The sequence below is a fragment of the Pungitius pungitius genome, chromosome 10, assembly GCF_949316345.1.
Source record: "Pungitius pungitius chromosome 10, fPunPun2.1, whole genome shotgun sequence".
NCBI classification, from domain to species: Eukaryota; Metazoa; Chordata; class Actinopteri; order Perciformes; family Gasterosteidae; genus Pungitius; species Pungitius pungitius.
The window spans coordinates 1,364,607-1,386,938 of record NC_084909.1 but is presented as its reverse complement, the minus strand read 5'-3'; the positions used below and the strand labels follow the sequence as shown (position 1 = coordinate 1,386,938).

Genomic DNA, 22,332 nt, shown 5'->3' with positions numbered 1-22,332 from the left:
TGCACGGGCCTGCTTCATCTCCTGTAAGTTCTACTCGACTTTTCCTGTATTTGTGCACATGATATGCTTATAGATCGACAGGGATCTGAATTTCCAACGATTATAGATTTCATAATGACTATTACGGACAATTTGTATCATCCTCTTTTTAATCGAATAATATATGGACTAAAAATAAAAGAATTATCTAAACCTCTCAAGAAGTTATTCTGTTAAGTAAAACTGATCTAATTCAAGGTTATATAAAATAATTGATGTAACTTCAGGCCACAGGTATAAGTTACCTGCCCGGCTACCCATGAAAAGAAGATTTTGTACAGCCGCTCGCACATAAATGAACCAGAAAGCCAAGGTGTGTCTGTGACGCCTTATATCACCACTGCTGTGCAACATGCAAAATGTTTCCCCTCTCATGCTACACGTCGTTGCTCCAAACTTGTCAACACCAACGGTTGGTCAGTGCCACTTGGAGGCCCCCTTTTAGCGACTCTATGCAGCACACTTGTCAGCTTTCAAATAACCTTCAATGCAAACCCTCCGAAGGCAGCACTTGGCATTAAGAGGGCGTCATGTAGTGAGCTGCTAGCGAGTCTGCTCGGGTCGTGACACAGGACTTGGTGTCGGGAACCTGGCGTTTTGTATTCGGTTGCGACACATTTCGTCACAGCTCTTCTCTGCCCTGTCATTTCCACCTCTCAGTCACCGGATCAGTTCATTCAGTGCAACTGCTGGTCACATCCACATGGCCAGCTCACGCTCACCTGTCTACCCTACTCACTCCCTTCAGTTTTTAAACCCCAGTCACAAACTCACTTGTTGCCAGACTTCCCTGCATTTACTCTTGGACTGATTTACCCGACCAGTTTGTGATGAGGCATTTAAAATGCTTGCTGCTAAGCTAATGTCACGGACATTTTTCATGTATCTTGCATATATCACCACACAATCCCAACACGTTTAAAAACATCCTTAGAGGGGAAGGTAATTGTTACCGTTGGTGTTTTCTGTATCTTAATTAATAACATCTATGACTTCAGCCTTCTAGAATCAAGTTGTTGGCAGAGTTCATCCTATGGAGAGTTCAGTGAGATCCATGGAGGATGAAGTAGTTTGATAAAAAACCTCCCACCGACTCTCACAGATCACTTTCCAGTCCGTGTGTTTGCTGGATCACACCAGAACAAATCAAGGTCAGGTACTGAAGACTGAGAGACAATCTAGTGCTGTTTATGTCAGATTCATATTATTTCTTATCTTACTACATACATTATCAATTGATTATAGAATAAATGTGACTTATATAACTTTTGGTGGGCATGTGGAAGTGCAAAAATATAGATATCTTTATTTTGTGGTCATGTTTACGGTCTATATGTTAATAATTAGCAGTAATTTCACTATTGTGTTCATCATAATAATTCACAAAAACCTGCATGAGCCAATGTACATTTTCATTGCAGCTTTGTTAATCAACTCAGTTCTTTTCAGCACTGCTATCTACCCAAAGCTTTTGATTGACTTTTTATCAGAAAAACAGATCATATCTTATCCAGCATGTCTCTTCCAGTGGTTTTTATATTACTGGTTAGCTGCTTCAGACATCTTTCTCTTGTCCATCATGGCTTATGACAGATATGTGTCTATATGTAACCCTCTGAAATATACAACCATCATGCAAAAAAACACTGTGAACATTTTTCTTTTCTCTGCTTGGATTCTGCCTGTTTCTTGGTTTTTGGTAGGATTTTTGTTAAATGCTAAAAATAAAATCTGTCAGTTTCACTTGAAAGGAATCCTTTGCAACAGCACAATTCAAACACTTCAATGTGTGAGATCAAGAATACTGAATATATATGGTTTGTTTCTTCTTGTTACTTTTTTAATTGTCCCTGTGCTCTTCATACTGTTCACATACAGCAGGATACTTGTAGTATCGTATCGATGTAGAGGAGTCAGGAGAAGAGCTGCACAGACCTGTTTACCCCATCTGCTGGTTCTAATCAACTTTTCCTGTTTAACTGCATATGATGTACTTCTTGCTCGACTGGAACCTGATTCTTCTAATATTGTACGTTTAATAATGGCTTTACAAGTTGTAATATATCACCCTCTTTTTAATCCAATCATTTATGGACTAAAAATTAGGAGAATTTATGATCACCTTAAGAAGCTATTCTGCAGAATGGTGAGCTGTTAAGTTGAATAAATCACCTTAACAAATCTAAGCATCCATTTTTCAGTTTGATTTTACTTACATGAACTTTGAATTCAAGTGTATTGCTCAAGTTTAAACTAACCCTAAAATAAGCATGAGATCCGATGAGATAAGGCTCTATGAATCTTGGGAGGGGAACCCAGCACAATACAGAGAAACATAGATGACAGAAATAAAAATATGTATCAAAATATAGTAAGTGAGTAAGTGGTGCAGTGAGTTGTGATCGGACAGAGGTTGTTATATTATGGAGAAGAGTGGTGGGTTGTGATGAAATCAATCCATGTCATTATTTTAAACAAACAACCATTAAAGACCAAAAGCATGTTTCTTATCCAAGTCAGTGATAGGCTGTCTCTCTGTCAGTGCATTTAAGGCTAAGGTATATGTGACTGAATAAAACAGCCCGAAGCTGAATGTTAATATTATTTGCTAGTTACTTTGATGTTTCTATCATAATAGTTTGACTGGGATTTAATTTTCAAAAAATTGCAAAATCCCACTTTTGTCATCCTTTTTTTAATTGAATAATATATGGACAACAAATGAAGTACATCTTTAAACCCTAAACAACTTGTTTTATTAAATAAAGCTGATCTAATCTAATAATCTCTTAAGGACCAGGCCGTGTTTTAGGCCCCTGCTCGAATATAGCATACATATAATATAGATTTTAGACACATTTGTACAAATAAAAATGGTCCAGGTTTGCCTGAAATAAAAGCACTTCTATGATGATTATTCCTTTGGAATAATAATATTATGGCTCCAAACCTCTATCAGATAATAGCACAATATTTTTGAGCAAAAATAAACAAACAAATGAGGAATCCTGAGTACTGTCCTATGTATGCCGGGTTGCCCTTTCCGTGGGTAAACACGAAACAATGACTGCCAGAGTTCCTAGTCACTCGGAATCCCGCAAATTCGCGAGAAGATTCCCTAGGACTGATCTCCGGATGACACCGGAACTTATGCATCCCGGTCATCCGGGGTCACAGATGACCTTGTTGGTATAAAGACTCGACCTGCGCAGGCGCGAGACAGAAGATAATCCAGTGTGAAGCACTGCCTCTGGCGGTCATCCAGGATTCATAGAACCGTAGTTACATACGTCACTTTCCTTTTAGTCACATTAAATAGCAACATTAAACTCCTTTTCTTCCCTTCTCAGGCCCAGAGACCCCCTGTGTTGTGTCTACAGCTGCATGATAGCTTACAGTACTTAAGTTGTCCATTAGATATCCCTCATAGGATCGGTCTATAGCAGGGGGTGGGCAAACGTTTTGATCCGCGGGCCACAATGGGTTCTAAAATTTGACAAAGGGGCCAGGAACAAATGGATGAAGTGTTTGTGTGAGCTAATATAAATGACATGTGACAAATCATTACATGAAAGGCTTTTAACAAGTAGCAAAGCATTTATTTGCAGGGATATTTGATAAATTTGCAAGAGTGTGAAGCTCCGCTGACTTCATGAGGACAAGGGACCTAAACGCAACACTATGTTGTCCTTGTCTGTTTACTCACAATGCTTTTGACGTGGCCAACAGAAACGTCATGGTCCTTTATTGTTTCCGCTGTGAAATTGCTTGTCCCAACAAAAGAGACCTCTTCACATCCTACAATTGGTGCAATACATTATATTTTGGGCTGGATAATAAACCAGCCATTCTCAACTGGACCCCCACTTTTTATTGAACTTGTCTTTTCCTTCTCTCTTCTATATTTTCGGGTTTCATGACCAGTTTTTTTCTCTTGTGTCTGTCCTCCGGGTTTTCCTCCACCTGCTCTGTGCCGCCACATCCTTCACCTGCACTGAGCAGTTCTATCAAAAGCATCCACCTGTGACTCTGTGCTTGCGCGTTCTCTGTTGCTTAGTAACGAACGTACGGTGGATGAGACGGTTTAACACCGTCTTCTCAAGATGTGAACTGGTTAAATTGCACGTGTCTCGCGGTCAATGTGAGAGGCTTCAGAACCCTGCGATGAGTTTATCATTTAGACGTGTTTGGAGGAGACTACCGTAGCGGACGGTCTCATCCAGCCAAGGAAACGCTGGCTAGCGTCGCCAAAAAATGGAGCAGGTCCGAATGAACATCTCTGCTGGATGACCAGCCTCGAGCTGTTTCATGGGTCTTCATCTCCACGCACATGGGTCTCTCAAGTTCCACCAAGGAAGTCCACACTCACACTCACCGTGTATGTGTAAAATAAGCGTTGCGGTCCGTATCGGTGCACAAGAACCACCGCTTACCCCACAGTGACCGAGCGGTCTTGGTTAATGGATGACATAACGTGAATCATGAAACTTTAATAACCGCCTTAGCGGGGCCGTACTTTGCCCATGTTTGTTAGGTGCATGCGAGGGGAAAACAAGTATTGTGACTTCGTCACCACCAAAAATTTCGTCCAGTCTCGTCTCGCCAACAAAAGTAAGAATTGATTTAGATATAGTTTTTATTTTTAAAGTCATGTTTTCGTCACGTCTTAGTCACAAAATAGTCATGGGTAAAAGGTCGTTGACGAATATTTTTTGTTATAGTTTTCATCAACGAAATTAACATTGGTATTGACCTATTCTTTCGAGTTTGATTCATTTACAGCTTCACTGAATATCATTGGTACATTGCACCTTAATCTTTAACAATAATGTTTATCATTACCTGATCATCACTCTCCCCATCAGATATAAATGTCCTGGACTCACATCAATGTTTCGTTTGGACTGGAGATTAATATTATAAATACATTGATTTTACTATATGAAAAACATGAAAAGGCTGTTCAAAAAATGCTGTGGTCACTGTTGTCTTTTCATGTCAGCTGTTAACTCGTCATTGACTGTAAAATGAAAGCGAACTAAGAGAGCTCTGAAGCTGTTTCAATTATTGACACCCCAACTGTTCGAAGAGGGGGGGGGGGGGGGGGAACTTGGATCCCCCAAAGCATTTTGATTGGAATCCTTGGCGCAACTTTCCAGTTCAACTAAACAGTAAATGCAGACACACTTGAATGTTGTTATGATAAAATGTTTCTTTAATTTCTCATAGAAAACATCTATGTTTCCGCCCTCAAGAATCAAGATGTTTACAGAGTTCATCCTTTGGAGAGTTCAGTGAGATCCATGGAGGATGAAGTAGTTTGATAAAAAACCTCCCACCGACTCTCACAGATCACTTTCCAGTCCGTGTGTTTGCTGGATCACACCAGAGCAAATCAAGGTCAGGTCCTGAAGACTGAGAGACAATCTAGTGCTGTTCATGTCAGATTAATATTATTTGTTATCATCTCACTGCATACATTATCGATGGATAACAAATTAAATGTGACTTATATAACTTTTGGTGGGTATGTGGAAGTGCACAAATATAGATATCTTTATTTTGTGATCATGTTTATGGTCTATATGTTAATAATTAGCAGTAATTTCACTATTGTGTTCATCATAATAATTTACAAAAACCTGCATGAGCCAATGTACATTTTCATTGCAGCTTTGTTAATCAACTCTGTTCTTTTCAGCACTGTTATCTACCCAAAGCTTTTGATTGACTTTTTATCAGAAAAACAGATCATATCTTATCCAGCATGTCTCTGCCAGTGGTTTTTATATTACTGGTTATCTGCTTCAGATTTCTTTCTCTTGTCGTTCATGGCCTATGACAGATATGTGTCTATATGTAACCCTCTGAAATATACAACCATCATGCAAAAAACAACTGTTAATATTTTACTTTTTTCGGCTTGGATTTTGCCTGCTTGTCAGTTTTCAGTATTATTAATACTAAACGCTATTAAAGAAATCTGTACTTTTCATTTGAAAGGAATACTTTGCAACAGCACAGTTTTAACACTTCACTGTGTGAGGTCAAGACTATTGAATATATATGGCTTGTTTAATTTTGTTACTTTTTTAATTCTCCCTGTGCTCTTCATACTGTTCACATACAGCAGGATACTTGTAGTATCGTATCGTTGTAGAGGAGTCAGGAGAAGAGCTGCACAGACCTGTTTACCCCATCTGCTGGTTCTAATCAACTTTTCCTGTTTCACTGCGTATGATGTACTTCTTGCTCGACTCGAACTTGATTCAGCAAAAATTGTAAGTTTGATAATGGCTTTACAAGTTGTAATATATCACCCTCTTTTTAATCCAATCATATATGGACTAAAAATGAGGAGGATTTATGATCACCTTAAGAAGCTCTTTCAGCAGAATGGTGTAGTGTCTTTACACTGATGACTGAAATGTCAATACTTTGAACATTTAGACTTGTTTCTGAAAGAATACTACGCAAAATCACTTAAGTTTTTATCCATGTGCAATGGATAACCACAATTTAAGCATCCACTTTTACCTTTGATTTTACTTACAGGTTATGACAGACTAGACTTGTGTAATGCTTTTAGATTGAGATCAAATGAGATAAGCCTTCATAAATCATTGGAGGGATTGATAATCAAAAGCTTTTCCTTAGTGCTCAGTCAGGAAGTCATTTTCTTGTTTTGGTTGAAAAGTGCAAGGTCAGAGGACAAGCGGGATGTGCCAAGCAGGCAGAAACAAGTCTGACAAGGATGGAGGTTAGAGACACACCAGACACTAGGAGACCACACATTGTATGTGACCGGATCTTGTGTTGCGGGGGGAGGAACTGCTCCTCCTCTACGCCAGTTTAGGGCCAATAGAAATATTTTTTTTCTGTCTAACAAGAATTATAAAATATGATGTTCTTGCTGATGTTAGTTGTTCTTTCGGTCTGCGGACAGAGCTGCTCCTGCCTTTGCAAACGCAGCGCTGATACTTGACCTGCGATCTGACAAATAAATCTACCACTCCGAGAGAAGTTGTTCGGCTGAATTCTTCCAGACGTCTCCATCCGGGCTTCCAATTTTTGAACACATTCGTTTAATTCACGAAACCTAGCAAAATACTGGAAAAAATACAGATGAGAGAAATAAAAGGAAGTATCAAATGTAGTGTAGGAGCCAGTTTTAATTGATAATGGGTGGAAGATACTGAATTGGGCCAGCAGGTGTCACCATGGTGCACTTGCCTTATTAGGTGGGCACTTTCAGCCAGGTGGCAGGTATTGCGAGACGGAGGAGCGCACAGTTTTCGAACGCTCCGGGCTCCGTCACAAGTACGTGGTTATGGGTGACAGCTATATGGACTACACAGTCTGACAAATAAACCAAATATCCAAGCAAAAAATCAAAGGCGTGAGCGGGTTTATTGTGCAGAACGAAACAGGTGGTGACGAGGTGGCCAGCGCGTCTAACGCAACTTTTAGCCTGTCTACGCAGCCCCTCAGTGGCTTCAAGTTCGGCTTAGCCGCTACATGTAGTAATTAGTGCAGTGCGTTGTGATCAGACAGATGCTATATTATCAAGGAGGGTGGCGGGCTGTGATTAATTGAATGTATCTGAATATTATAGACAAAAGAACAAGCAAGAGCATGAGCATGTTTTTGATTCAAGTCAAGTTATTGTTTCCTCTTTAAATAAGTCGTCCCTCCATCAGTGCATTTCAGGGTGAGGTTTATGTGAATGAATAAGAAAGTCCAGTAGAGGCTGAATGTTATTATTTGCTACTATAACTTAAACCACATCTTCTATTTCTGAACATTTTATTTTTGACAACATTAATGTATGATGAACATGTAATGTAACCTATATCATTATTACTAGACTCCCGAAAGTGCACAAATACAGATACCTTCAACCGTTGATTAGGTTTAAAGCATATATTTTAATAATCATCTTTAATTCATCATTGTGAACTAGGGTGCATCAAATTTGAATGGGAAATTTGAATTTCATAATGTCAATTTGGCTGGCATTGCATTTTGTTCCAATTAACATAAAAATGACTTTTGCAAAGCTTGGAGGAATTCTATTGAGATTTAGGGGTGCCACCCAACACATTAACTTGGGCGAAATTACGAAAATGTGAAATTTTTAGTCTAATTGCAAAAAGTTTGACCTGGAAATGCTGAATACTGTGGACTTTTATACAGTAACATGTTCTATAGGGTTATTAAATTGAAAGTTGTTTGCTTGCCCTTTTGGGTAACTTGGGAATTTCTCAGAATTCAACTTTCAAGATTCTTCATTCATTTGTCCTATAGAAAACATGAATGAGGTCAATGGGACATGTTCACGTGGCCTTACCCTGAATTTAGTGCAGCAGTGATGGATGTCAGACACACATATGAAGTTTAATTGACTTTATTGTTAAATACAAGGGTACTTACATACTGAAAAAAGAACAAACCCTCTCTTAGTGGCTAACTCACTGGCAACTAACAGGGCCTTAAACTTCAAACTTAATTGCTCCGTCTGTGCCTTTTGCTTTCATAAATATGACAGTTTCAGTGTGTAAATGCCCATTAGTGTACGGCCCAGGGGCCCCTATCTGGCCACTTGTTAGATGGTTCGAATATTCTATCACTACTATACTTCGATCTGACGACTAATTTGCATATCATGCTCGTACCGGCATGGCTTCGCCCTGCCCAGGCATAGTTCACCATAGCCAATGGTGGGCCCGATCCCGAAAGGGCCGGGATCGCACCTCACCCAGCACGCCTCGGCCTTCACTTTTATTGCACAACAGAGTTTTGTTGCACCCTGTGACTCGCGCGTTAGACTCCTTCGACTGCATTTCAAGATGGGTTACCGACTAAAATGCATGCCCCCAACCCCTAACTTGATTTTGGTCTCTTGCCTCAGGGCAACTTGTAAATATGATAAGTGAAATAAGTCTATAATAAGAAATAACAAGCAATGTAAGCATTAAAAAAGTAGTTCATTTTGCCATCAAAATGCATACAAATGCTGATGCTTTCTTAAAATATTGTGTTTTTCACAGATAATATGCTGACCGTCCGCCATGTTTTTCTTTTCGCTAACGGGAAACTTGATACTCACGTGACCTATTTGCAAAGCAATGTAAATGAATGGGCCAAAAGAAACATGACATAGTTACATTATTTTGGGAGTTCATCCTTTGGTGAGTTCAGTGAGATCCGTGGAGGATGAAGTAGTTTGATAAAAAACCTCCCACCGACTCTCACAGATCACTTTCCAGTCCGTGTGTTTGCTGGATCACACCAGAGCAAATCAAGGTCAGGTCCTGAAGACTGAGAGACAATCTAGTGTTGTTTATGTCAGATTAATATTATTTGTTATCATCCCACTGCATACATTATCAATGGATTATAGATCAAATGTGACTTATATAACTTTTGGTGGGCATGTTGAAGTGCACAAATATAGATATCTTTATTTTGTGGTCATGTTTACGGTCTATATGTTAATAATTAGCAGTAATTTTACTATTGTGGGCATCATAATTCACAAAAACCTGCATGAGCCAATGTACATTTTCATTGCAGCTTTGTTAATCAACTCTGTTCTTTTCAGCACTGCTATCTACCCAAAGCTTTTGATTGACTTTTTATCAGAAAAACAGATCATATCTTATCCAGCATGTCTCTGCCAGTGTTTTTTATATTACTGGTTAGCCGTTTCAGATTTCTTTCTCTTGTCGTTCATGGCCTATGACAGATATGTGTCTATATGTAACCCTCTGAAATATACAACCATCATGCAGAAAACAACTGTTAACATCTTTCTTATCTCCGCTTGGATTCTGCCTGCTGTTATGTTTTTAGTAGGACTATGTTACGTTCTGCCTCCCCAGGAGGGGAGTGGGATCCACGCCACTGCTTGACGGCGTCCTGTGGCCAATAAACAGCGTGTGGTGTTGAAGGTGCAAGAAATAGACGTGAGCTTGAAGTTGAGGTAAACAGGCTTGTTTTTATTTGTAGCGCTGTTAACAGGGGAAATGAGGAGAGCTGGCGGTACCAAAGCAACAAAAAGAACAAAATGCTTCCCACCCCCTTACCTGTCCTATCTCCCAACAAAACCACAACCTAACTGGCACACTACCAAGGCGCCCTAACAAAACTTACATTGGGTGGCCCAGCCAGGTGTAGCTAGTGTTGTTAGACAGGGGAGTAACACTACGTGCAGGTATGTAAACTCCGGAGAAGGACTAAACTACTCCTCACCCCCCCCATGTAATAAAGATAACAAAGAAACAAAGAGCACGTATTAATTGCATACACACTTATACCAAATCACTGGGAATACAAATATTATACCGTCAACCAGCACTCACGTATACACAACCAGAGTGCCACCCACCCAGGTGAAACAAACACAGGGGTACATATACTGACAGAAGGGCATGATGGGATTGGAGATGAGTGAAAACAGCTGAACCGGGTAACGAGCGGGGGTGGAGTCAAGATGAATGGAGATCTTGGATGATCAGTACCACCTGTATGCACACACACACAAAACAGAACACACCCACCAACCGATACACAGAACAGGGGACGTAACAGACTATTACTAAGTGCTAAAAAAGAAATCTGCAAGTTTAATTTGAAAGGAATACTTTGCAACAGCACAGTTCCAACACTTAAGTGTGTAAGATCAACATTTCTGAATGTATATGGTGTGTTTCTTCTTGTAACTTTTGTAGTTCTCCCCGTCCTCTTTAATCTGTTCACATACAGCAGGATACTTGTAGTATCGTATCGATGTAGAGGAGTCAGGTGAAGAGCTGCACAGACCTGTTTACCCCATCTGCTGGTTCTAATCAACTTTTCTTGTCTAACTGCAAATGATGTACTTCTTCCCAGACAGGAACTCGATTCTCCAAAAATTGTACGTTTGATTATGACTGTACAATTTGTATTATATCACCCTCTTTTTAATCCAATCATTTATGGACTAAAAATGAGGAGAATTCATGATCACCTTAAGAAGCTCTTCTGCAGAATGGTGTAGTGTCTTCACACTGATGACTGTCATATTTGAAATAGTTAAATTGAATAGATAAAGAATTGTTTCCTCTTTAACACTGGGGTAATAGGTTTTCTCTCTGTGAGTGCATCAGCGTGAGGTATCTTTGAATCACTAAGTCCAGTAGAAGCTGAATGTTTATATTATTTGCTAGTTACTTCATCCAACTGTTTCGGAACATTTTATTTTTGACAACATTAATGGATGATGATCATAATGTAACATACATATATCATCATTGTTGGACTCTGTGTACAAAGACAGAAACCTTTATTTTGTTATCAAGTTTACTGCATATATTTTAATAATCACCATGTATATCCTATTCAGAGAGGCAAAGGAGCCGGACCATAGCAACACTTCAGGCAGGTGCTTTTGAGTCTTTTGGGGCCGTCTTGGTCAAACAAACACAGGACTTGCTGACAGGAAACCAGTGTTTGTGTCTCATGGGCCAGCGCTCTATCCAATTTCAACAGTAATGTCGTTCTTCATAATTTATATTAGCAAAATACATCATGACTATCTTTGGGGGGGGTTTGATCTAACCCCCCCCAAAGTAAATTCTGGATATCGGATAATCAAAATCCCCAAAAATTAAGGACAAATGTGATGTAATCCCTACTGGGAAGTATGTAATTGTGGCTATATTGTGTTCTTCGTGATAATATAATGAACTTAATGAACTTATGGAAATTCGCAATGTAAATCTAGTAGGGCTATTAAACTCAAGCAAGTTGTTAAGACAACATGCTTGAGTGAGCGAGAGACAGAAGAGATATTGTCTTACCTATTACATTTTAGGACCCACTCTTTGAGGCATTACACTTATAACAGTTTTCCAACTAGTAACTCTGACTGTAGATTATTTCCACTCTGCCAGGAAAATGGTTTGAAGTAGGAAAGTTGTTATAGTCATAAATTCTGCATTTATGTGAAAGAAAGTGAAAGAGAGATATACATGGGAGATCTAAACAAATAATGCAAACTTTCATGGTCTAGCTATATGCTTCTAAATCAGTTATATATATCCAGGTGAATAAGATAAGGTACAATTTGACAGAGAAAAGAGGAGCTAGAAGGAGGCCCTCAAACCGATAGCGTGAGAAGGCAAGCAGGCAAGGAGTGATAGATATGGACAGACAGGGGTCGTTGTGGCACTAAGTTGATAGTGAACAACAGGAAAGGCAAAGGACCTGGATCAAAGAAAGCAACTGCCTGTTTGAGACGACTCCCACAGGAGATTATATCACCACCGCCGGAGAAAATATTGCTAAGTCAGAAACAAAATGCAACAAATATCCCCCTTCATATAACCCGCTGTGGCTCACAACTTGTCAACACCAACGGTTGGTCAGTGGCTCTTATGGTGCGTTTCCACCGTACGGTACGGGTCGGTACCCTTTTATTTGTGTCTCCACTGAGAAAAGTACCAAAAATCCGCACCGTACCGTACCACGTTTTGGGTACCCTTCCGTTGGGGTACCTGGCACAGTTGTTTGGTACTAAAGGGTGGAGCTAGACTCACTGCAGAACGTTGATTGGTTGAAAGAGTGTCGTCATTTGCGCGAACCGTAAGTGGAAAGACAACACACAAGGCGCTATTTTTAAACTACAACACCGTCGCAACAATGTCGCCGCGCAGCATTACTTTAACGTGCCACGTATCGAGAAGCAAGAACAGGATCGGCTGTATGTCTCCATTGTTGTTTGCGGTTAGCTTTCAGTTTTCGCGCGATCGAATGACGTCAATCTACTTTCCGTCCAATACCACGCCTATCAAGTGACGTTACCACTACTTTCTGGAATACACCACGCCTATCAAGTAAGGGTACTGTTGGCGGTGGAAACGCTCGCCAAATCATGGTTAACAGACCCGACCCGTACCGACCCGTACCGTACCGTAGAGCTCGGTGGAAACGCGCCATTAGAGGCCCCTTTAGCTGCTCTATGCAGCTCTCTCGGCTTTTAAATGACCTCCATTGCAAACCCTCCAAAAAGAGTCCTTTACAGTAAGAGAGCGTCACGTACTGACGTACTTTTGAGATGGCTGGGGTCGTGTGGGTCAAACAAACACACGACTTGCTGACAGGAAACCAGAGTTTGTGTCTCGTGGCATAAAAAAAAGAAAAGTACAACTGCCGTATTTCACTTAAGGGAACATCCTCCAAAAGACAACAACCGTGCCAACACGATAAAGATGGTGACTCAAATTAGCCCAAGTGACACCAAGCAGACGACTACCTGCTGGGTTTGTACCCATCTGTCATTCAAAGGGGCAGCGTAACTAGGATTTATTTTAAGTGATTTTGAGGGTGAGTTATTCGAAATTCAAACTGCAAAATGGACATGTTCAGATAATGAGCTCTGTCAACCATTGTTATTTTTTTACCTCAAGTCTAAAAACACTTTTAATTTGAGGATTTTCGACATTGACTCGCTTTTGTTTGTTGTAGGCATTTACTTCATTTTTTCCCATTTGAAAGACTGTCAAAAGTTTTTTTTAAACACAACATTGGCTCATTTGTATGATACTAATATGATAAGAGCTTGATATTGTAAATATATTGAATGTGAATATCCTAAAAGGACTCAAGAAGGAAAAAGAAATCTTGCTTTTGTCTTTTCATGTCAACTGTTGGCTCCAATCAAGGACACCCTAACTGTTTAAAGATATAAAGAGATGGGGTGGGGGAGCTTGTGTTCCCTTGAGTGTATTGATTGGGATCCTTGGTGCAGCTTTCCAGTTTAACCGAAAAATGAATGCACACGCACACACATCTTGAATCTTGTTGTGATTAGATGTTGCTTAATTTGCCAAAGCAAACATCTGTGACTTCAGCCCTCTGGAATCGAGTTGTTTACAGACTTCATCCTTTGGAGAGTTCAATGAGATCCATGGAGGATGAAGTAGTTTGATAAAAAACCTCCACCCGTCTCTCACAGATCACTTTCTGTGCTGTTTGAACCAGATTAATATTTCTTATCATCTCACTGGATACATTATCAATGGATTATAGATCTAATGTTACCTATATAACTTTTGGTGGGCATGTGGAAGTGCAGAAATACAGATATCTTTATTTTGTGGTCATGTTTACAGTGTATATGTTAATAATTACCAGTAATTTCACTATTGTGGGGATTATAATGTTTTACAAAAACCTGCATGAGCCAATGTATATTTTTATTGCAGCTTTGTTAATCAACTCTGTTCTTTTCAGCACTGTTATCTACCCAAAGCTTTTGATTGACTTTTTATCAGAAAAACAGATCATATCTTATCCAGCATGTCTCTTCCAGTGGTTTTTATATTACTGGTTAGCTGCTTCAGACTTTGTGCTCTTGTCGTTCATGGCCTATGACAGATATGTGTCTATATGTAACCCTTTGAAATATACAACCATCATGCAAACAAAAACGGTTAATGTTATCTTGTTTTCTGCTTGGATTCTGCCTGCATGTTTGTTTTTACTACTACAGTTACTTAATGCTAAAAAAGAAATCTGTCAGTTTCACTTGAAAGGAATACTTTGCAACAGCACAGTTCAAACACTTCAATGTGTGAGATCAACAATACTGAATATATATGGCTTGTTTCTTCTTGTTACTTTTTTAATTCTCCCTGTGCTCTTCATACTGTTCACATACAGCAGGATACTTGTAGTATCGTATCGATGTAGAGGAGTCAGGAGAAGAGCTGCACAGACCTGTTTACCCCATCTGCTGGTTCTAATCAACTTTTCCTGTTTCACTGCGTATGATGTACTTCTTGCTCGACTCGAACTTGATTCAGCAAAAATTGTAAGTTTGATAATGGCTTTACAAGTTGTAATATATCACCCTCTTTTTAATCCAATCATATATGGACTAAAAATGAGAAGGATTTATGATCACCTTAAGAAGCTCTTTTAGCCGAATGGTGTAGTGTCTTGACTTCACTGATGACTGAAATGTCAATACTTTGAACATTTAGACTTGTTTCTGAAAGAATACTACGCAAAATCGCAAAACGTTTTTATCCATGTGCAATCGATAACCACAATTTAAGCGTCCACTTTTACCTTTGATTTTACTTACAGGTTATGACAGACTAGACTTGTGTAATGCTTTTAGATTGAGATCAAATGAGATAAGCCTTCATAAATCATTGGAGGGATTGATAATCAAAAGCTTTTCCTTAGTGCTCAGTCAGGAAGTCATTTTCTTGTTTTGGTTGAAAAGTGCAAGGTCAGAGGACAAGCGGGATGTGCCAAGCAGGCAGAAACAAGTCTGACAAGGATGGAGGTTAGAGACACACCAGACACTAGGAGACCACACATTGTATGTGACCGGATCTTGTGTTGCGGGGGGAGGAACTGCTCCTCCTCTACGCCAGTTTAGGGCCAATAGAAATATTTTTTTCCTGTCTAACAAGAATTATAAAATATGATGTTCTTGCTGATGTTAGTTGTTCTTTCGGCCTGCGGGCCGACAGAACTGCTCCTGCCTTTGCAAACGCAGCGCTGTTAATTGACCTGTGATCTGAGAAATAAATCTACCACTACGAGAGAAGTTGTTCGGCTGAATTCTTCCAGACGTCTCCATCCGGGCTTCCAATTTTTGAACACGTTCGTTTAATGCATTAGTTCCTTCGTTCTTTCTTTCAGAAAACCAAGCAAAATACTGGAAAAAATACAGATGAGAGAAATAAAAAGAAGTATCAAATGTAGTAATTGGTGCAGTGCGTTGTGATCAGACAGATGCTATATTATCAAGGAGGGTGGCGGGCTGTGATGAATTGAATGTATCTGAATGTTATAGACAAAAGAAAAAGCAAGAGCATGAGCATGTTTTTGATTCAAGTCAAGTTATTGTTTCCTCTTTAAATAAGTCGTCCCTCCATCAGTGCATTTCAGGGTGAGGTTTCTTTGAATGAATAAGAAAGTCCAGTAGAGGCTGAATGTTATTATTTGCTACTATAACTTAAACCACATCTATTATTTTATTTTTGACAACATTAATGTATGATGAACATACCTACACACCATATACCTATATCATTATTACTAGACTCCCGAAAGTGCACAAATACAGATACCTTCAACCTTTGATTATGTTTAAAGCATATATTTTAATAATCATCCTTAATTCATCATTGTGTACCGTATAGGTACTGGGGCTCGGACTCTCCTCCAAGTTTTCTCCATGTTCATGCCAAAAAGCAGGGAGAACATCCTGTGAAGGCCTGGAAAACCTCCCCTACTGCACTCAGGAGAGGATCAAGCCATTTATCTTCATTAGGTTCCTCTTTGCGAATGAACTTACGAATCATAGATTTTAAGATTTTATTCCGAAGTTCCATAAGCCCGTCAGTCTGTGGGTCATAAACACTGGTCCTAATAGATTTAACCCCCAGTAATTCCTAAAAATCCCTCAGTGTACCTCAGGAAACGTTTATTGCCATTATATGTTAGACATCCATGGAAACTGCACAAGGTGCACTGGTCATTCAGAATGTCTTTATCCTTAACTGTTTGGGAACAGGCTGTACAGAGTGAGTAGTGACACTCAATCAATTAAAAGTCAGATTAACAGTGCTGCATCAGGGCACATCCGTTGACAATAAAATTCACTTCAATGTTGTATCACTTTTTAAAGGCAAAGTGTAGAGTATCATCACGAAAATGCTTCAGTGTTAGATACTCCCGTCGGACAACCTCTAGTGTGAACGCACCCCAGCCCACTCCACCCCTAGCTTCTGTTACCAAGATCAGGGGGTGCGTAGTGTGGGAGCTAACAATAGGGTTGCCACCCGTCCCTTATAATACGGAATCGTCCCATATTTGAGCATGAAATAGCGCGTCCTGTTTTGAATCCATACGGGACGGGGTTTGTCCTGTATTTTCCGAGTTGTCTTCAATGCTGCATCCCATGCAAATAATCCGACCCAAATTCTGTGAAGACTTGTCCTATTCGCCCCTGATTGGGTAATTCTTGCTGCCATCGTTGGTTTGATTGGCCGTGAACCTGAAACATATCAACCAGAGTTAGTGGAGGGCGGGTCTCTTGGCCGTGTCGATTGGCGGAGGCAGCTCCCGACACCCCCCCCCCCCCCCACATCCATCTGAAGTAGTAGAACAGGAATCACCGGGGGATTGCAGAGTCGTACCCACCCCGTAATGTCCTCCCCCCCCCACCCCCCCCCCGCCCTTAATTTTCTGTACGGTGGCAACCCGAGCTAACAACTACATACTGGGACGCAGCATGTTGGTCCTGGACTATGGCATGGTGTTGAAAGGCCGCAAACCCACATCCATCCTTGGTCAGGCGCCACTGTAGTAGTGATTGAGTTACCTTGCATGTTCATGAACACAGACTAAACACTGTATGTTTCTTGTTGTAAAAGGTTTTTTTTCCAGTTGTCGGCCATGTAAGTTACTCTTAATGGTTCTCCTGCCATGCCTTTGAGCGCCCAGTCTTTGCCGCCATTTCCGCTCTCCCAGTCCTATCTCTTTGCAGCTGAGCGAACCACAGCACATGGTTATTTTTAGCGGCACAACATGTGCCTAGTTATAGTATTAAAAATGATGAGAGGTTGATATGATAAATATATTTTTTCACCATAAGTAAATGAACACACACCAACAACTTTAATCTTGTGGTGATTAGATGTATGTTTAATTCGTCATTGACAACATCTATGACTTCAGCCATTTTAATAGCTGGCTCAATCTATGTCAAACATCAGGGGCAGGAGACAGTGTATAAGATTTAAGAATATACGTTTATTGAAGTATAACCCTAACAGAAAGAACTTTAATGATGAACTGAAATAACATACCCAAAAACCATAAGGATCCTATGAGGTGGGAAGTCAGTAAATCAGTGGTGTAAGTGTGGATGTGTGAAAAATGGTGTAGACAGCACAAGATTGATATGAATGATATGATATGAATGACGAGAATAGCTCAAATACAAGTGAAATAACGCATGACGACTACAGCCAGAGTGAAGGCCGGGTCTGCCTCCTCTCGACTCCCCTCGCCAACTGGCAGGAGCATGGCATGTATAGACCTTAGGAGACACCGGGCCCAGATGCTCTCCATTAGCCATCAGGACAATGCCCCACCCAGGCTCACCTGTAGGGCGACAGTTAGGTAGGCACACCATCCACTACTTGTAATACTATGTGTGGGGAATCACACCCTCTAGAATCAAGTTGCTGCTTTTGGGGGTCTTCTGGAGTCGTGTTTTTGTCAAACAAACACAGGACTTGCTGCCAAGAAGCCAGCTTTAATTCCAACAAAGGCATTCTCCTTTGGAGAAATTGATCTAAAATGAGCTTTAAAGTTCAGATATATATTTTGGGACAATGGAAAACTCAAATTTTAATATATTTAAAAGGCCCTGTTCAGTGGTGCTATGAGTCAAGTTATGCATCTCTCTCTGCCCAATCATTGGGAGGCAGTGTGCATGCTAGGCAGGGGGCGGCCAGCAATTGGTGGAGGACAGAGGGGGCGTGCGTTGACCTGGGCCCTTTCTCGATACCTAAGATGGCGAGGGTGGATTAGCGTTCTCGGGAAAAATGAACACGGGAGACGGACTGACGGGTTCGGGAGAACGGAAGTGGTCATTGCGGTCATATCCGCAATTGGAACAGCAGCTGACTTGATGACGTCACCAGGTCAACTGGTCTTGCTAAGGAATTTTAAAGAAGTTATTGACGGTTAAGTATTAGTACCATTAAGCATATGTTTTGTTTTCATAATTAAAATAAAAAGTAAGTAAGTATAAGAAAGAAGATGGGCAGCTGTAGTTTGTGATGCTGCTAAACTTGACTGGATTACAGTAAACAGGTGTATATCTAAATGATTATTCGATATTGGATGGAAGAAACGCATAAAACGTTACGGAGGTAAACATTTATTTCAGTGCTGTTGTGTTGGATCATACTGCCTTACAAGGTCCCATACAGTTGATGTCTTCTGAAGCTGTGTCAATTAAGGACACTCTAACTGTTCAAAGAGGGGGGAAGCTTGTGTCCCCAAAGGTTTCATGATCGAGATCCTTGGCGCCACTTTTCAGTTAAACAAACAGTAAATTCAGACGCACACACATCTTTAATCTTGTTGTTATTAGATGTTTATTTACTTAGTTATAGAAAACATCTATGACTTCAGCCCTCTAGAATCAAGTTGTTTACAGAGTTCATCCTTTGGAGAGTTCAATGAGATCCATGGAGGATGAAGTAGTTTGATAAAAAACCTCCCATCGACTCTCACAGATCACTTTCCAGTCCGTGTGTTTGCTGGATCACACCAGAGCAAATCAAGGTCAGGTCCTGAAGACTGAGAGACAATCTAGTGCTGTTTATATCACATTTATTTTATTTAATATCATTGTACTGTATACATTATCCATGGATTATAGATTAAATGTGACTTATATAACTTTTGGTGGGCATGTGGAAGTGCAAAAATATAGATATCTTTATTTTATGATCATGTTTATGGTGTATATTTTAATAATTAGCAGTAATTTTACTATTGTGGGCATCATAATAATTCACCAAAACCTGCATGAGCCAATGTACATTTTCATTGCAGCTTTGTTAATCAACTCTGTTCTTTTCAGCACTGTTATCTACCCAAAGCTTTTGATTGACTTTTTATCAGAAAAACAGATCATATCTTATCCTGCATGTCTCTGCCAGTGGTTTTTATATTACTGGTTAGCCGTTTCAGATTTCTTTCTCTTGTCCATCATGGCCTATGACAGATATGTGTCTATATGTAACCCTCTGAAATATACAACCATCATGCAAAAAACAAATGTTAACATTTTTCTTTTTTCCGCTTGGATTCTGCCTGCTGGTTTGTTACTAGTAGTAGTAATACTAAGTGCTAAAAAAGAAATCTGTAAGTTTAATTTGAAAGGAATACTTTGCAACAGCACAGTTCAAACACTTCACTGTGTGAGATCAAGAATTGTGAATATATATGGCTTGTGTATTTTTGTTATTTTTGTAATTCTCCCTGTGCTCTTCATACTGTTCACATACAGCAGGATACTTGTAGTATCGTATCGATGTAGAGGAGTCAGAAGAAGAGCTGCACAGACCTGTTTACCCCATTTGCTGGTTCTAATCAACTTTTCCTGTTTCTTTGCATATGATGTACTTCTTTCTCGACTGGAACTCAATTCTTCAAAAGTTGTAAGTTTAATAATGGCTTTACAAGTTGTAATATATCACCCTCTTTTTAATCCAATCATTTATGGACTAAAAATTAGCAGAATTTACGATCACCTTAAGAAGCTCTTCTGCAGAATGGTGTAGTGTCTTCAACTGTTGAATTTAACAGACAACCACATTATTTTTCTGTTTGATTTGGTTACAGGTTTTAATGTGACCGTTGTCTTCAAGTGTATTGCTCAAGTTTATAGTAACTCGGAAACAAATTTGATATCCAATCACAGAAGCCGTTATCAATTATTGGAGGGAAGCCCAGCAAAATACATTATAATACATGTCATCTTGCTGACACTTTTATCCAAAGCGACTTACATTGCATTATAACCCATGCGTTACATTTTGCCTGGGGAGCAAATAGCGGTTAGGTGTGACACTTTGACATGGCACATGGGACAGCTGGGATTCGAACCGCCAACATTGCTCCTTGCGCATCATTACTCCATCCGCCACCATCACCCCGTGTACCTAAATACAGAAAACACATAAATAGAGAACATCAAAATATCGCATGTGGTGCATTGAGTTGTGATTGGACAGATGTTGTTGTGATGTTATGATAGAGGGTTGGAGGTCGCAATCAAATGAAGACGTGTCAATATTTGAAACAACAAAACAACATAAAAGACCATGTTGCTTATTGTGTGTGTCAGTCATTTGTACACTTTGTCTCTCTCACCAAGAGACATTGTTATTGAATTTTTGTGAAAAGGAAAAATTCAACCAACTTTATTTCCGTCTTTCTGTCAGTGCCTTTCAGGGTGAGGTATCTGTGAATGAATAAGACATTCCAGTAGAGGCTGAAAGTTTATGTTACTTGATCCAGCTGTTCTAATTCCGAACATTTTATTTTTGATGACATTGATGTATGATCAACATAATGTAACATCTATGATTTTTAATGGACTCTTGAAAGTGGACAAAGACGGATATCTTTATTTTGTGCTAACGTTTACAGCATATTTTTTAATAATTACCAATCACGATCAATATTCGTTTGGAGAGAAAATGGAGCCAGACCATAACATCTCATGCGGGTGCTTTTGGGGGTCTTCTGGGGTCGTATTCCCACAAAGGCATTCTCCTTTCGAGAAATTGATCTAAAATGAGCTTTAAAGTTGAGATATATATTTTGGGACAATGGAAAACTCAAATTTTAATATATTTAAGAGGCCCTGTTCAGTGGTGCTATGAGTCAAGTTACGCATCTCTCTCTGCCCAATCATTGGGAGGCAGTGTGCATGCTAGGCAGGGGGCGGCCAGTAATTGGTGGAGGACACAGGGGGCGTGCGTTGACCTGGGCCCTTTCTCGATACCTAAGATGGCGAGGGTGGATTAGCGTTCTCGGGAAAAATGAACACGGGAGACGGACTGACGGGTTCGGGAGAACGGAATTTGTCATTGCGGTCATATCCGCAATTGGAACAGCAGCTGACTTGATGACGTCACCACGTCAACTGGTCTTGCTAAGGAATTTTAAAGAAGTTATTGACGGTTAAGTATTAGTACCATTAAGCATATGTTTTCTTTTCATAATTAAAATAAAAAGTAAGTAAGTATAAGAAAGAAGATGGGCAGCTGTAGTTTGTGATGCTGCTAAACTTGACTGGATTACAGTAAACAGGTGTATATCTAAATGATTATTCGATATTGGAATAATCATTATTATAAATTAAATTATAAATGTTTACCTCCGTAATAAAACGTTACGGAGGTAAACATTTATTTCAGTGCTGTTGTGTTGGATCATACTGCCTTACAAGGTCCCATACAGTTGATGTCTTCTGAAGCTGTGTCAATTAAGGACACTCTAACTGTTCAAAGAGGGGGGAAGCTTGTGTCCCCAAAGGTTTCATGATCGAGATCCTTGGCGCCACTTTTCAGTTAAACAAACAGTAAATTCAGACGCACACACATCTTTAATCTTGTTGTTATTAGATGTTTCTTTACTTAGTTATAGAAAACATCTATGACATCAGCCCTCTAGTATCAAGTTGTTTACAGAGTT

General features: G+C 39.8%; 4 protein-coding genes and 1 pseudogene across 4 annotated transcripts; all 5 read left to right on the top strand.

The window, feature by feature from the left end:
* Positions 1-334: 334 nt before the first annotated feature.
* On the top strand, positions 335-2,197 carry LOC134132787 (olfactory receptor 11A1-like). Its single transcript, XM_062564860.1, has 2 exons — positions 335-352; positions 1,142-2,197. Exons 1-2 carry the CDS (start codon positions 335-337, stop codon positions 2,195-2,197), a joined length of 1,074 nt encoding a protein of 357 aa, XP_062420844.1.
* Positions 2,198-5,525: 3,328 nt separating this feature from the next.
* On the top strand, positions 5,526-6,458 carry LOC119228987 (olfactory receptor 10K1-like). The gene has a single exon (XM_037489045.2). The coding sequence runs from the start codon at positions 5,526-5,528 to the stop codon at positions 6,456-6,458; it is 933 nt and encodes a 310-aa protein (XP_037344942.2).
* Positions 6,459-9,431: 2,973 nt separating this feature from the next.
* Positions 9,432-11,080, top strand: LOC119199502 (olfactory receptor 1J4-like; annotated as a pseudogene).
* Positions 11,081-13,341: 2,261 nt separating this feature from the next.
* On the top strand, positions 13,342-15,007 carry LOC119199504 (olfactory receptor 11A1-like). Its single transcript, XM_037456930.2, has one exon. The coding sequence runs from the start codon at positions 14,102-14,104 to the stop codon at positions 15,005-15,007; it is 906 nt and encodes a 301-aa protein (XP_037312827.2). The 5' UTR covers positions 13,342-14,101.
* A 4,486-nt stretch (positions 15,008-19,493) lies between these two features.
* LOC119199501 (olfactory receptor 11A1-like) lies at positions 19,494-20,411 on the top strand. Its single transcript, XM_037456926.2, has one exon. It carries the CDS (start codon positions 19,494-19,496, stop codon positions 20,409-20,411), a length of 918 nt encoding a protein of 305 aa, XP_037312823.2.
* The last annotated feature ends 1,921 nt before the right edge of the window (positions 20,412-22,332 follow it).

Coding starts and splice junctions, on each gene's coding strand:
- LOC119228987 (XM_037489045.2), top strand. CDS start 5,526: ATGGATAACAAATTAAATGTGACTTATATAACTTTTGGTGGGTATGTG.
- LOC119199504 (XM_037456930.2), top strand. CDS start 14,102: ATGGATTATAGATCTAATGTTACCTATATAACTTTTGGTGGGCATGTG.
- LOC119199501 (XM_037456926.2), top strand. CDS start 19,494: ATGGATTATAGATTAAATGTGACTTATATAACTTTTGGTGGGCATGTG.